The sequence below is a fragment of the Mus caroli genome, chromosome 7 (genome assembly GCF_900094665.2).
Source record: "Mus caroli chromosome 7, CAROLI_EIJ_v1.1, whole genome shotgun sequence".
NCBI lineage: Eukaryota > Metazoa > Chordata > Mammalia > Rodentia > Muridae > Mus > Mus caroli.
In genome coordinates, this window is record NC_034576.1 from 124,156,123 (window position 1) to 124,171,565 (window position 15,443).

A 15,443-nucleotide genomic window follows, 5' to 3' on the forward strand; every position below is an offset into this window, starting at 1 on the left:
TTTTTTTTTTAATTTATTATTTATTATATGTAATTACACTGTAGCTGTCTTCAGACACTCCAGAAGAGGGAGTCAGATCTCATTACAGATGGTTGTGAGCCACCATGTGGTTGCTGGGATTTGAACTCAGGACCTCTGGAAGAGCAGTCACTGCTCTTAACTGCTGAGCCATCTCACCAGCCCCTTTTTGGCTTTTGTAGCTCATGATGATCCTGAGTTCACCTTCTGTCTCAGCTCCACCCCCACCCCCAGATAAGGTTTCTCTGTGTAACCCCAATGTCTTGGAGAGGCTGTCCTTGAACTCAGGATCTCTACCTGTCTTTGTGCCTAGAGCTCTGGGATTAAAGGCATGTGCCACCACACCCAGCTTGCCTCAGCCTTTTGAAGGCTAGAATCACTGGCATGTGCTCTCACACCAGAAATAACCATTTTTCATGTTTCAAGAGCAGTAGTTCTGATGGCACTTAATTAAGAGTTGGAGGGGGAGCTGGAAAAATGGTTCAGTACACTGGCTACTCTTACAGGAAACCCAGGTTCAACTTATTTTATCTTATTTTTTTTAAGATTTATTTATTATTATGCATAAGTACACTGTAGCTGTCTTCTGACACACCAGAAGAGGGCATCAGATCTCATTACAGGTAGTTGTGAGCCACCATGTGGTTGTGAGATTTGAACTCAGGACCTTTGGAAGAGTAGTCACTGCTCTTACCCGTTGAGCCATCTCTCCAGCCCCCAGGTTCAATTTATAGCACCCACATGACAGCTCATAGCTGCCTGTAATCCCAGTTCCAGGGGATGTGATGCCTTCTTCTGACCTCTGTGGGGATCAAGCATACACATGGCAAACAGATATACATTAAAAAAAGAGTTGGTCCAGGCATGGTGGCACTGCCTTTAACTCCAATATTTGGGATAAAGAGGCAGGAGGCTCTCTCTGAATTTCAGGACTTCATAGTGAGAATCTGGATCAAATTAGTTAGGTATGGACTCTTAAAATTGTCAATGGCCTGAGCTTAAATATGATGTTATCTCAGATCATATCCCAGAAGTGTTACTTAACTTTTCACAGCCTCAGTTTTTCCATTTATAACATAGAAAAAGTAGCATACCACCTATCTCTTCGAGTGAGGTTTAGTGAGATGAAGGCCTACTTTCTTATTCTCTCAAGGACCACCTGTCCAGAGGTGGCACCACCTGCAGTGAGTGGGGTCCTTCTACATCAGCCATTACTCAAGAAAATGCCCCATGCACCAATTTAACTAAGGGCTTTTCTCAATTAAGATTCTCTTTTCCTGGGATGGAGAAATGGCTCAGTGGTTTATAGCACTGACTGTTCTTCCAGAGGTCCTGAGTACAATTCCCAGCAACCACATGGTGGTCATAACCACCTGTAACTGGGATCCAATGCTGTCTTCTGGTGTGCCTGAAGAGAATGACAGTATACCCACACACATGAACTAAAATAATTAAGTCTTGAAAGAAAGAAAGCCCCTCTTCCTAAGCTGGGCATGGTGGTACATCTATTTGATCCTAGTACTCAGGAGGTAGAGGGCAGACCTCTGGGAATTTGAGGGCAACCTGGGATACATACGAAGTACCAGCCAGGACTACATAGACTTTTGTCTCAAAAAAGATTACTGTTTTTCAGATATGTCTAAGTTTATGTCAAGTTAACAAAAACTAACCAGCCCACCATTTTTTTCTAAGATGTGGTTTTGTTCTGATTTTTCTAGAGATTTTTTTCTTTTTGTCTAGAGATTTGTTCTGTCTCTACCAAATTTCAAAAATTCGGCTTGATCTTCTTGAAAATAAAGAACTTTTTTTTTCTCCCTAAGCAAGGTTCAAAAGCTCTTTAATCCTTTCCCATACTCACCTGAGCAAGGAGAGAATGTTAGCTACCTCTAGGTAAAGATAATCCCCAAAGCAAGTGGCTTTAAACAAGCATTTCCTGCCTCACAATCCTGGGTCTGAAGTTCCAAATCCTTCTGAGTGTTGTGGTTCTGGGTGTCTCAGGAGGTGCTTGGCTGGGGCTGCAAGTTCAGCTTCCATTATGGTTCACTTACAAAGCTGATGGCAGGAGGCTCTGATGTCACGCGGACCCCTCAAGACACAAGGGCTTGAGCTTCATGACCTGGAAGCTGGCTTTCCCAGAGGTGCAGATGTAAAAGAACCAGAAAGAAGCTGCAAAGTCTTTATGATCAAGCCTCTATCACACCCTCACATCCTGCCCTCCTCAGGAGAGTAAGCATAGCTGCAGAGACTGCTTACACTGAGGAAGCTACAAGCTCTGCTGGGGTCTTACACCTGGTCACCATCCTACTTACACTACTCCAAGTTAATTAAGACTTGAAGAAAGGAAACCTGATTTCAGGAATCCGAGTACAAAGATTTATAAGCAATGGAGGACATAAGGGCAGATATGATGAAAGACACCAACAATAACTCAAAGTATCAGGTCTCAGGAATTGGAAGAAAACAGATACCGTATCTTCAGCGAAAGGAGACAGAGGCTACCTAAAGCCCAAGGACAAGGAGTAACCCCAAACACAGTGCTTACCCTGCTGGAAGAGTAACTTCTCCCTTTACAATCCAGAAGGAAAATCTGCTGTCTAGGACCCCGCTTGTGTCCATTATGGTTCCAAATCCATATGTGGCCTGAGACTGCGATCCATGAATCCAGGCTGGAACTGATTTGTCCTGGGCTAAACTGTGTCCTACAGACTATTCCGAATATGGAAACCTAAACCCCAGTATCATACAATGTGGGGGCATTTGGATGACAGACCTTTAAAGGGGTGTCATTTATGTTAAGAGGCTATTAGGGTGGGTAGCATCTAGACTGACTGGTGCCCTTGAAAAAGACAAGGATACTCTGAAAGGAACCAGGGACAAGTGTGCACAGAGGAGGACACCGGTGGAAGGTGGCTGCCTGCAAGCCAGGAGTGGCTACCATAGGAAACTAACCCTTTGACACTTACCTTGGACTTGCAGTCTCTAGGGCACTAAGCAAGTCAATCTTTTCAGTTTAAGCCACCACATTCTGTGGTATATTGTTATGCGGCCTAGTGAACCAAGACCTCAGCCCTCTGTACTGTTTTGGAATGTTGCTCTTTTCTATAACACGAGCTGTAGAATGTGGCATGAAAACCAACCCAATGGGCTAGAGAGATGGCTTGGTAATGATGTACTGGCTGTTCTTCCACAAGACCTGGCTTTAATTCCAAGTACCCAAATGTGAGTTCGCAGCTGTCTGTAACTCTAGTTCCACCAGGGGATCCAATGCTCCCTTCCTGCCTTTGGAGGCTCTGCATGTAAGCATGTATTACACAGGCATACATGGAGGCAAAACACCCATACACATTTTTAAAAAGTCTTTAAAAAAATAGGAAAGAAGACACAAGTTCAAGCTCATTCTTCCCAGAGTCAACAGGTGAAACAGCTGGGGTCCCCGAAGGCCAGCTGATGAGAGTAGTCAGAGAGCTTGTTTCTACAGCTGTTCATCCTGAAAGGGTCCTAATAGGCCCCAGGCTTTCTGCTCTCCTCAGAATTCAGTTTCCATGGTTAGAGGCTCTCAAGGTCATCTCGATGGTCCTATGCATCTTCTCCCTAGCTAGAAAGCACCTTCTGGATTCGTTCCCGTACTTCCTTTGGGCCCAAGGACACCATCATCTCAGCCACAGGGGGTCCTTGCTAAGAAAAGAAAAAAAAATCCACTGTCTTTTTGCCTCAAAGGAATTCATGTCTAGTTTCCATCCCTCCATCTGTAGAAGACAGTGACAGGCTAATCCCAACCCAAAGCCTGCAACCCAGGGGCAGAGAGAGCCTGTCTTTTTTTTTTTTTTTTTTTTTTTGGTTTTAGAGACAGGGTTTCCCTGTATAGCCCGGGCTGTCCTGGAACTCACTCTGTAGACCAGGCTGGCCTCGAACTCAGAAATCCGCCTGCCTCTGCCTCCCGAGTGCTGGGATTAAAGGTGTGCGCCACCACGCCCGGCTGAGAGCCTGTCTTTATTGTATTTTCTTTATCTAGGGTCATTTTTTGTTTTTGTTTTTGTTTTTTGTTTTGTTTTTGCAGTGCTGGGGATCAACCCTAGAGCTCATGAATGGTAGGCAGATGCTTCGGCACTAAGCTACAACCTACCCTTACTGGATTTTCTCCACACAGCAGGGCCTGTTTTTCTGCCTTTATTATTCTTAGTGATCTCCAAGGAGGCAGGGATCATATGTGTTTTGTTCATATCATGTCCACTGTAACCATCACAGTGCCTGCGCACATAAGATGCTCAGTGGGCGAATGAGGGGAATGTCAGTGTTTCATCAGCTTATTATTCCCTGGAGTTGCCTTAGTGCCAGACTGTGGGTCAATGAGGGGCTGAAGGCCCGTTCAGCTCATGTCCCATCTCTCACCAGCTGTCCACTGAGGGCCATCCGGAGGAGCTTCATCACACTGCTATGCTTGGTGCCTTCCAGACCTTCTGACAGCTTCTTCAGTTCTCTGTTCAGCACATCCTGAGTTAGGCTTAAGCCAGGTCTTTCTAAAAGCCTAAAAGAGAGCCAGTCTGAGACAGGCATGAAGGTACACTCCTTTAATCCTAGAACCCAGGAAGCAGAGGCAGGAGAATCTGAGTCTGAGGTTAGCCTGGTCTACAGAGTGAGTGCCAGGGCTGCACAGAGAAACCCTGACTCGGCAGGGGTTGGGAGTGGAGAGTGGGTAGAATATTGATCCAGGGTAGGAGAGGGAGCTTCAGAAGACTGTTAATCACCTACAGCACTAACAGTTTACGGAGGGTAGGGAACGTTATTACATCAATCCACTACAGGCAAACAGTGATGAACCACATATACAGGTGGCCCAGGCAATTAGTAAGATACAGGTCACTCAAAGGACACCAAAAGGCCAGTGAGATGGCTCAGTGGGTAAGAAAGCTTGCCACCAAGCCTGAAGAATTGAGCTCAATCCCCAGGTCCCACATTGTGGAAGGAGAACAAACTCCTCCCAAGTTGTCCCCTGACTTTTACACTCATGTGCCATGGTATGTGCCCTCTTCATGCACACAAAGTAATTAAATGTCAAAAATTAAAAATAAGAACTATAATAAGAGAATTTATTAACTGCCATGTAGTCCCTATGCCTCACCAATAACATAGGGACAATAATAGCATCTGTACTGCCTAGGGAGGTGGACAGAGAGCTAAAATATAATCAGTACTAGGTAAAGCCCTAAACTCACAGTAAACACTCAAAAACATTGGATACCATATTTCAATAAAAGCTTAAACTTAGCTAGCATTTACTACACCCAATGGCTCACAGACACTGCAGGAGAACCTGAAATGAAAACTTAGCATACGGAATGCAAGAATGGGAATTCCTGAGGAATTACTTGAAATAGCTTCAAGATTTGTCAAGGAGAGGGTAGCACAGAGGAATAGAAATAAAATAACAGGAAATACAAGCTCCAGGAACAACAGCTCCACTATCAACATGGTAGGCAGAGACTCTTTCCCCACAAACAGAAACACGGAGGGTCAACAGGAGTGATGGATGGCACATGCCTTTAGTCCCAGCACTCAGGAGGCAGAGGCTGGAGGAGCTCTGTGAGTTCAAGGTCAACCTGGTCTACAAAGTGACTTCAGAGAAATTCTGGCTCAAAAACAAACAAACACTACAAAGGATCTAAACTCTACAGGCCAGCAATCATTCTCATATTCCTGAAAGCCAAGCTAAGACCTCTTCCCAAAAGCACATTTGAGTTTTAAGTGGTCCCCAACTAGTGAGAGCTGGATTTGTAAACCATCTACCACTGTTGGGGTGCATTTTGTATACTGTGTGAAGGCTGTCTGTATATTCAATTGTTGATTGTCAAACCTGCAGAAAGCTGAGTACTGGCAGATCTTGGTTATTCCTACAGTCCATCACAGGCCTCATATTTTGTAAACATTCACCTTCCTGACTTTCTTATTGGCTTTAATAAAGAGCTGCTGGCCAATAGCTGGGCAGGAAGTGGAAGGCAGAACTTCTGGGCAGAGAAAGGGTCTCTGGGAGAAGAAATGAGAAGTGGGCAAAGTCAGAGATTTGCCAGTGGGACATGGAGAGGAGCAGACATAATGGGATGAGAAGGAAGTAAAGAATTAGCCACTTGGAGGGCCATGGGCTAGAACAGTTGTGATAACTCAGATAACCTCGCAGAGAATCTGCCCAGCTATATGCTTAGGCTTTAATAAACAGAGGTAAGTCTCTGTGTCAGTATTTAACTGCTGTTGAGTATTAGGAAGTCCTGCTATACACCTTAGTTCTGACAGAGGTGGTGGGTGGGTACATTCTACTGCAGCTTCCTGGGTCCCTTAAGAGTGTATCCCGCCGGGCGGTGGTGGTGCACGCCTTTAATCCCAGCACTCGGGAGGCAGAGGCAGGCGGATTTCTGAGTTCGAGGCCAGCCTGGTCTACANAGTGAGTTCCAGGACAGCCAGGGCTACACAGAGAAACCCTGTCTCAAAACAAACAAACAAACAAACAAAAGTGTATCCCAGAGGCTGAAGAGATGGCTTAGCAGTTATGATCACTTACTGCTTCTAGAGTACCCAAGTTTGGTTCTCAGCACCTACATCAGGTGTTATAATTGCTTATAACTTCAGTTACAAGGAGTCAATGCCTCTCCTGGCCCCTCTATATGCATACACACACACACACACACACACACACACACACACACACACACACACAGAGAGAGAGAGAGAGAGAGACAGACAGACAGACAGACAGACAGACAGACAGACCAGAAATCCCACCACTTTTAAAATAACACCAATGCTTCAATAGCAGAGCCCCTGCTCCTGAGGGGGGTTGAGCAGCAGCTCAGTGAGAGGTAACAGTGGCCCAGGAAGTAGTTTTATAAGTAATTTGAAGAAACAATCTCTCAGTGTGCACACCTTTCCTTAACAACTGCCAGACTTCAGCAGCTGAGCATGTGAGGGCAAAGCTCAGGAGTCTGTCACTGCCTGCCACAGATTCAGCTAGCATTTGTCTATAGACAGCCCCCACCCCTGGCTTCAAATCTGTTTATAAATGTTTGTGGTATTATTATTATAGAAGCCCTCCTGGACAAAGCCAATCATTAACTGGGCACGGGATCACTGCTATTTATAAAATCAAGGAGATAAAATACTAAAAATACAAAATGCAATATAGGAGGAATAAGGACACTCTCCAGTGTCACTGTATTCAGAGAAGGAGGCTGCCAAGGAACAGGACAGGCCCTAGGCAGCTGCTAATGGCAGCCCAGGACATGTCAGAGCTGGCTGAGAGCTTGGCTAAGGGACAAAAGGGACTTCTAGTGGTTTGGTGGCTCCTACGCATTTGGGTGTTAGCTTTCCTGACTTGAGTAGGAGTCCCAGCCTCTAAAACCTAATCCAAGACAACGGTGAGAAGTTAAGACATGGTCTTGGTGAAGTGGAATTATTAGCTGAAGAGCTAGCTCAGCAGTGAACAGCATATGCTGCTCTTTCAGAGGACACAGGGTGTCTCAATTTATCTCTAACCTCCATGAGCACTGCACTCACATGTTTTTTTGTTTGTTTGTTTGTTTTTTTTTGTTTTTTCGAGACAGGGTTTCTCTGTATAGCCCTGGCTGTCTTGGAACTCACTTTGTAGACCAGGCTGGCCTCGAACTCAGAAATCCGCCTGCCTCTGCCTTCCAAACACTGGGATTAAAGCCGTGCGCCACCACACCCCGCCTGCACTCACATGTATATATTCACATGCATTTTAAAAAAGCCGAAAGCTGGGTGCAGTGGCGCATGCCTTTAATCCCAGCACTTGAGAGGCAGAGGCAGGCGGATTTCTGAGTTTGAGGCCAGCCTGGTCTACAAAGTCAGTTCCAGGGCAGCCAAGGCTACACAGAGAAACCCTGTCTCGAAAAAAAAAAAAAAAAAAGCTGGATATGATAGCATACCTTCAATCCCAGCACTCAGATGGCAGAAGCAGGCAGACAGATCTCTGTAAGTTTGATGCCAGCTTGGTCTATACAGTGAATTCTAGACCAGCCAAAGCTACATAGTGAGACCCTGTCTCAAACAACAAGCAAGCAAACAAACAAACAAACAAACTAATTTATTTATTTATTAAAGACCCTACTATGGAATGTCCCAAATTATTGACAATATTAGCTCTTGAGTTCTGATTGGGGGATGGACTTGCAAACATGCTTAGTAATATATCCATGCAAGTTTATTCAGTGCAGTTATTTCTAAAAGCAAAATCTGAAAATATGGAAGCAACCCTCATGTAGATAAATAGATAAATTCTGTTTGAAGTGGTGCTACAGTAAAGTTAGCCATAAAAAGGAATAAGGAGACTTTCAAGGACTAGACAGCTCTAGTTATACTGTTGGGTGCAGCAGACCATGCTTACAGTGTTAGCTTCTCAAAAAGATGGAGGAAGGAACTCATTTGAGCTTAGTTTGGGACTAGCCTGAGCAGCATACAGAACCTATGTCCTTTTTTGGAGGGATGCAGGGAGGATGTCTGTGTAGCCCTGGCTGTCCTGGAACTCATGTTGTAGACCAGGCTGGCCTCAAATTTATAAAGGTCCAAGGATCTCTGTATCCTGAGTGCTAGGATTATTAAATGTGTGTACCACCACTGCCTGGCTCAGAAATTATCTCTTAAAAGAAAAAGACAAAAAGTGGAAAAGTCATGTAAAAACACCCAGACATTATCACTGTAATATATCGTTTGGGCAAAATGTACAAAATAAGAATTACAATTATGAGAAGAACTAGGTAGATGGGAGACTACACCAGGGCATAACTTCCCTGCTTCCAAAACCCAGGTTTAAAGCCAAAGTTTAAAAAGTTTCAGCATATTAATAATACAGTAGATATTTACACATGGTACACAGGCATACATGCAGGCAAAACACTCATACACATAAATTAAAACTAAACAAATATTTTAAAAATTAATTAAACAAAAATTCTGTTACTCTTACAATAAGCCAGGTCCTCTCTTCAGGGAGCAGAGCCACCTTGGCCTTAAGGGTTGCTGTCCTTAACTGAGAAGCCAGTGAGAGAGTATTTTTTTCAGCTTGTCATAGTTTTGTAGTGGGGAATCAAAAGCCAAGGTCTAGTGGAGAGAAGCCAGGGCAAAGAGTGAGAAAGGGTATGTCAAACCCTTAACCAGGTATGTGAGCACTTACCCCAGCAAGCGCTTGGCAATCACATCCACGTTTTCTGAGCTGGCACCCAGTTCCGATCGATGGACAGCAGGGCGGGTCCATAAGTAGGAGTACACTGGGGAGACCAGATCCTGCAGGCGGCTGATGTGACCCTGGGTAGAGAGGCAGTCACCACATGCACCCTGAGAACTTGGGAAACCCTGGAAGGGGTTAAGGACGCCCTAACCCACACCTGTCTCAGCAGGAGGATCCTCTCCATATATGCAGGGTCCAGAACATCCTTGTCTTGCAGTTCAATCCCGAATGCCTCCTTCACCAGGTCCTGCAACTTCTCCACCAACTGGGGCCTCCGGGTCTCACTGCTCACCAGCCGGCGGAGGTGCAGCCTAAGGGTGAAGAAAGGGGAGGCCCTGGTACTGATTCACCAAGACTATGCTAAACCTCTCCTCTCTGAGCTGTGTGGAGATTTGAAGAATGTCACATCTATAACCCATAGGTAAAAACAAAGCTTTCTTTATATCTATAAAAGGAACAGGACTTGATGGAGGTCACAGCCAGCATGAGTCTAGGCAGACATGGTTTGTTTTCAGTGTTTTTTAAATTTATTGATTGTTGTTGTGTGTTGTTTTTGTTTTGTTTTTGACAGGGTTTCTCTGTGTAGCCCTGGCTGTCCTGGAACTCACTCTGTAAACCAGGCTGTCCTTGAACTCAGAAATCCACCTGCCTCTGCCTCCCAAGTGCTGGGATTAAAGGCATGTGCCACCACTGCCTGGACAGTGTTTTATTTTTATTTTTCTGAGACAAGGTCTCCCTATATATCCCTAGCAGGCATAGAACTCACTTTGTAGACCCAGCTGGCCTCAAGCTCAGAGATCCCTGTCCCTGTTCTCCAAGTGCTAAAATTAAAGGTATGTGACACCATACTAGGCATTTTCGGTGTTTTAAAAATAGTGGCTGACTTTTCCCTGTTACTTTTGAGGTGTTACGAGAGAAAACCCAGAGCTTCATGCATACTAAGTAAGCATTCTAGAACTGAGCTACACCCAGCCAAGAAGCTATTTTAAACCAGATCACAGTAATGAACATTCTGGCTCTCCCTGTGGAATGAGCAGCTCTGGGTGCACAGCGCCCTGACCAGAGCTTTAATTGGCTAGAGCAGGCTGGATCCATGATGTGGGCTCAGACTTCACAATCTTCCAGCTGCCCTGTCCCTCTCCTCTTTGGTGTCTTGCCAGACTCTCCCTTCCCACACTATCACCTGGCACCCGAGTTTACACAGAAGAATCCAGGAGTGTGCTTTCTGACATCACTTGGATTATGAAGCACTGATATGAAAGGAGAGGTCAAAAAAACATATCCCTATGATTTGGAACAGGAGCTGTTTCAGTGAAGCACTCGGTTTCAAAGCTGGCGCTTTCCTGTCAAGTCAAATTATCTCTTTTCTCTCAGTGGTCTACAAAATGGAAAAAAAAAATTATCTCTTTTCTGGAATCCTAACTCCCTGACTTTCTTCTGAACAGTAAATCCTCCAAAAGTCCAACCCTCATACCAAGCCTTGTTATCTTCAGTCCCCAAGTTGTCCTTGGCCTCTTCCTGACAGGACTGGAAGGGCCAAGGAGAGACATGGCAGTGCAGATCCACTCTAAGTCCTATGGCCGTTTGTCTGTGTTACAGAGGAAAGCCAAGTAATAAAGTGGTAAATAGCTCATGAGCTTGGGACTGTATGGTCCTGAGTCCCAAGCCCACCTGCCAGGTGTTTGCAGTGACTCACACAACTGCTGGAAAGCAGGGGGCCTCAGACACAGAGTGCTATACGAGGCCTCTGATAGAGCGGTACCGAAGATTAACCATGGGACTATATTTGAAGTACTAATGCCAGGGCCTGGAAGCCACCATTCAAGGGCTGCAGACCTGTGGAAGTCTGAGGCTCCTTGCATGTCACAGGATGGAAGACATGACACTATGGGAAGCTAACAGGAATGCAGACTGGCAAAAAACAATTTGAAACCTTTTGCTTTGTTTTTAGTGTTTGAGACAGATTCTATGTAGTTAGGCTAGCCTAGAACTCACCATCTTCCCAAAGCTCTTTGAGTGCTGGAATTATAAGCATGTGTAATTTGGTTGAAAAATAATTTGAGTACTATAGAAAACATATGGATACAGTACAGAAATTGTGCAATCTCCTTAGCAAGGCCAAGCAGTAAGAAGGGAAAAAAATCAGCCGGGCGTGGTGGCGCATGCCTTTAATCCCAGCACTCGGGAGGCAGGCAGATTTCTGAGTTCTAGGCCAGCCTGGTCTACAAAGTGAGTTCCAGGAGAGCCAGGGCTATACAGAGAAACCCTGTCTCGAAAAACCAAAAAAAAAAAAAAAGAAGGGGAAAAAAAAAAATCAACCAAGGAGAGGTATATAATTCAAGCTGACCTAGGGTTTACAATTATGCTGTCTCAACGTTCCAAGTGCCGAGATTACAGGCATGCACCATAGTGCTTGGCTCTCTCACTTACCTGTTAAATTCTGGGAGCTTCTCGAGGTCCAGCAGGGCTGAGTGGCAGGTGATCCGAGTCAGGTCAAACTGTGTAATCAGCTCCGGCAGGGTCCTGCCCATTTGGTTCTCTGCAAGTCAGGCCCACTTGGCTGCTCAGCCCCTCCCTCATCTACTGATTTTTGTTCTTCCCATTATCTTTCTTTCTGCATTGCCCAGGATGGCCTACAGATTTTGATCCTTTTGCCTCTGTTTCTCAAATTGCTGGGACATAAGTATTGGCTACATTTCCCTGCCTTCACACGCAAAGGAGAACAAGTGAGTAAGCTGTAGACTTCCCACTACATTTGGACCAAAGCCACAAGAGCAGTGTGTCCACTGTCTGGATTACTTCAGAGTTTCTTATCTGCTTGGCTGTTGAGTAGGGTGTGACATCAGTGTACCCTACATACTTCCTCCTTAATGCCACAGTGGAACCTCAATGATGGAAGCTGCAGTTTTTCTGTTTCATTTGAGACAGGACTTTGGTATTTACATACTCCAGACTGACCTTGAACTAGTAATCCTCTAGCTTTAGCTTCTTTAGTGTTGGGATTCCAAGTGTGTAGCTGCTTCTTTTTAAACTGTTTTCCCCTTATTTTTAATTTGTGTGTGTGTGTGTGTGTTTATATGTCCAAGGGCATGGAGTCCAGAAGAGGGTGTTGGATCTTGCTTGACATTGGAGTTACAGGCAGCTGTGAGCGAGCCATCTGATGTGGGTGTTGGGAATAGAAATCAGAAAAACCAGCAAGAGCTTTTAACTACTGGGCCATCTCTCCAGCCCCTAGAAGCAGCTTCTTTGTGAGCAGCAGTTCTCTTTGGTGCAGTCAGGAGGCACTATGGTCAGCCACAGGCCTCAAGAACTATATCCTTTACTAAGGAGGTGACTCTGGCAAGTTACTCAAACTCCTCGAGCCTCAGATCACCTCAGAAACTAGGATTATCAACTTATTGCCAAAGTTTCAGAAATCCTTGCCACAGAAAGCCATCCTATCTGATACTTGTTTCGTCAAAGTTTATGTTCTAACCTTCAATCAGCTGGATTCACAGTAACATCAGTAATACTGTTAGAGCACAGACTTGTACAATTACAGTAATCATGAGTCTCTAGCTTTTGTGTCTATGATGTGGCCAGACAGTGGGCTGGTTCCTTCTATTTACAAGCTCACTGGCTCCTAAGTAGCTCTGTAGGGCATACCCTCAGACCTATCATATGGAGGAGACTCATGAGACTTCTGGTCTCTGAAGGCAAGGGACAGGGCCTACTCTGAGCCCCACTCCAACAACAAAGCAGTGTGGGGAAAACCAAGTGAGGGTCACAGTTGACTGGCTCAGGAAACACTACTGACTAGAATAATCAACCTGTCCAAGATCACGTGATAGGTGGCAATGCTTTGACAAGCAGGTCTGCCTGTATCGAAGCTCAAGCTTAGCCACCATGTCCACTCTGGTGAGCATGTACCTGCAAACCCCGAGCCACAGTTGGTGATGATGTCAAGCAAGGCTTCTGGCAGAAAACCGCTGGCAGCAAAATGTTCCAGGAAAATGTCCCCTTGCCTCTTAGACAGCTTGCTACCATCCCTGTTGAGGAGCAGGGGCAGATGAGCAAATCGAGGTGGCTGCCAGCCCAGGGCCTGGTAGAGGAGCAAGTGCTTGGAGGTGGAGACTAGCCACTCTGAGCCCCGCAGCACATGGCTGATGCTCATGTGGTGGTCATCTACCACACAGGCTAGGTGGTAGGTGGGAAAGCCATCACTTTTCAAGATAACTGGGTCTCCCTCCACACTGGCCACTTCATGCTGAGTCCAGCCATATACCAGGTCCTGGAAGGCTGGTACTGCCTCCTCTAGGCGGAAGCGGATAGCAGGCTTGGGGTCTACGGCCAGCTTCTGGGCCACCTGTGCCTGGCTCAGGTTCCGGCACCGATTGTCATACCTGTTGGGAGATAAAACAGCAGAGTAGCTAAGAGAACCATCAGTGGACAGAATCTCACTTGTCCCTCAAGTTCTGGTTTTTACTTGCAGTGCTAAAGATTTTACTCAAGGTCCTGGGAATGCAAGTAAGCACTCTACAACTGAACTGTAAGCCAACCCTTATCTATGGTTTCTGACAGCTTATGCTCTGGGGCAAACCATTAACCTCCTGAAGGGGCTTTTGTCTAGAACAGGTTTAGAAATAAAGTTGTGTGGGACAACACAGCGTGGTGGTGACTTATTCCTTTTCATTGTTCATTCCTTATTTCCTTTTTATTCATTATTCGTTTTCCCTTGCTAAGGAGGAAATGGGAAATGCTTAGACTAAGAACAGAATTTCAATGAGTACAGACAATCTTGCGATCTTCTGACCTGGTCCAGTGATCAGTTCAGGTAAGAATGTAAACGACACTTGGTGGATAAGGAAAGGCTAAGGTTCTGGGAAAATTTCTTTCCAATGAGGTTAAGACATAGCTGTAAGGGGGAAAGTCCTCCTTTTATACTTCCCAGGAGCACTCTGGATGTCACCCTCGGAGAAACCATGTTGAAACTGTTAACCCCACATACGATTAAGGGAGAAAAGGCAAGGCTGTCAGCAGGCCGGATAATAGTCAGAGAGGTCACCACAGAGCCCTGATATCTCAAGGCTGCTCCTCTTAGTCTGGAGTCATCCACCTCCATATTTCCTTAAGATGTGGCTCATGTCCTCCCTACTCAAAAAGTGGGTGCTTAGGCCCTTCAGGACCTTGGGAACTCATAAGAAACTCAGACCCAAACTTTAAGACTCTATACGGTAACCATAAGCCCAGATAACTTGTACACTAGAGAAAATATCAAGAGCTGTTGTTGTTTTCAACTTTTTTTTTATTTTGTTTTTTCGAGGCAGTCCTGTCTGTCCTGGAACTCACTTTGTAGACCAGGCTGGCCTCGAACTCAGAAATCTGCCTGCCTCTGCCTCCCAAGTGCTGGGATTAAAGGTGTGTGCCACCACTGCCTGGCCATGTTTTTCAACATTTTTTTTTTTTTGTTTTGTTTTTTTCGAGACAGGGTTTCTCTGTGTAGCCCTGGCTGTCCTGGAACTCACTTTGTAGACCAGGCTGTCCTCGAACTCAGAAATCCGCCTGCCTCTGCCTCCTGAGTGTACACCTATCTTCAGTCTCACAGATCACATGGTATCATGTGATCCTAACTAAAAACAATTCTTTGTATTAATGGAGTATAGTCTGTTAACGATCAAAAACAAACAAACAACAAAGGTTTGATGGTAGATACCTATTAACCTAATACCTGAGAGACTGAAACAAGATTTCAAGTTGGAGGCCAGGCTGAGCTACACAGTGAGATTTGTGTCTCAAAGGTAAAAAAAGCAGTGAATGCCTATAAACATCTAGCCTTTGTCCAGGAGTTACTGAAAGTAGAGCTTCAATGCTATGATGCTATTTCCTGGTAACAGTGTAAACTAGAAAAAGCCGCTGGATGGAATCTATCAAGGCAACATGTTGTCCTCCTCTCTTATGTGTGTGTAGAGGCACATGAGAGACTGTTTACAGTACAGGCTGGTCTCACATTTACTACACATTGAGGAAACCCTTCAACACTTGTTCCCCTGCCCATACCTCTCCAAGTTCCTGAGTACAAAAGTGTATTACCATACCCAGCTTCAAAGTTATATACAGCTCCTGTAATGAAGTCTACATTTTGGAAGAAATTTATGATGGGTAATACTGACATCAATTTGACAGTATCTGAAAACACCTAAGAGGCAAGTCTCTA

At 45.2% G+C, this 15,443-nt stretch overlaps 1 protein-coding gene across 1 annotated transcript in view; it reads right to left on the reverse strand.

Moving 5' to 3' along the window:
• Nucleotides 1-3,359: 3,359 nt before the first annotated feature.
• Nucleotides 3,360-15,443, reverse strand: part of Ears2 (glutamyl-tRNA synthetase 2, mitochondrial) — a 28,130-nt gene continuing 16,046 nt past the window's right edge. Inside the window, exons 4-9 of the mRNA XM_021167025.1 lie at nucleotides 13,160-13,632; nucleotides 11,681-11,789; nucleotides 9,408-9,561; nucleotides 9,197-9,327; nucleotides 4,408-4,543; nucleotides 3,360-3,693 (exon numbers count right to left, since the gene is read on the reverse strand). Of these exons, the coding sequence (XP_021022684.1) occupies nucleotides 3,610-3,693; nucleotides 4,408-4,543; nucleotides 9,197-9,327; nucleotides 9,408-9,561; nucleotides 11,681-11,789; nucleotides 13,160-13,632 (1,087 nt within the window). The 3' untranslated portion in view covers nucleotides 3,360-3,609. The remainder of the gene's footprint in view (nucleotides 3,694-4,407; nucleotides 4,544-9,196; nucleotides 9,328-9,407; nucleotides 9,562-11,680; nucleotides 11,790-13,159; nucleotides 13,633-15,443) is intronic.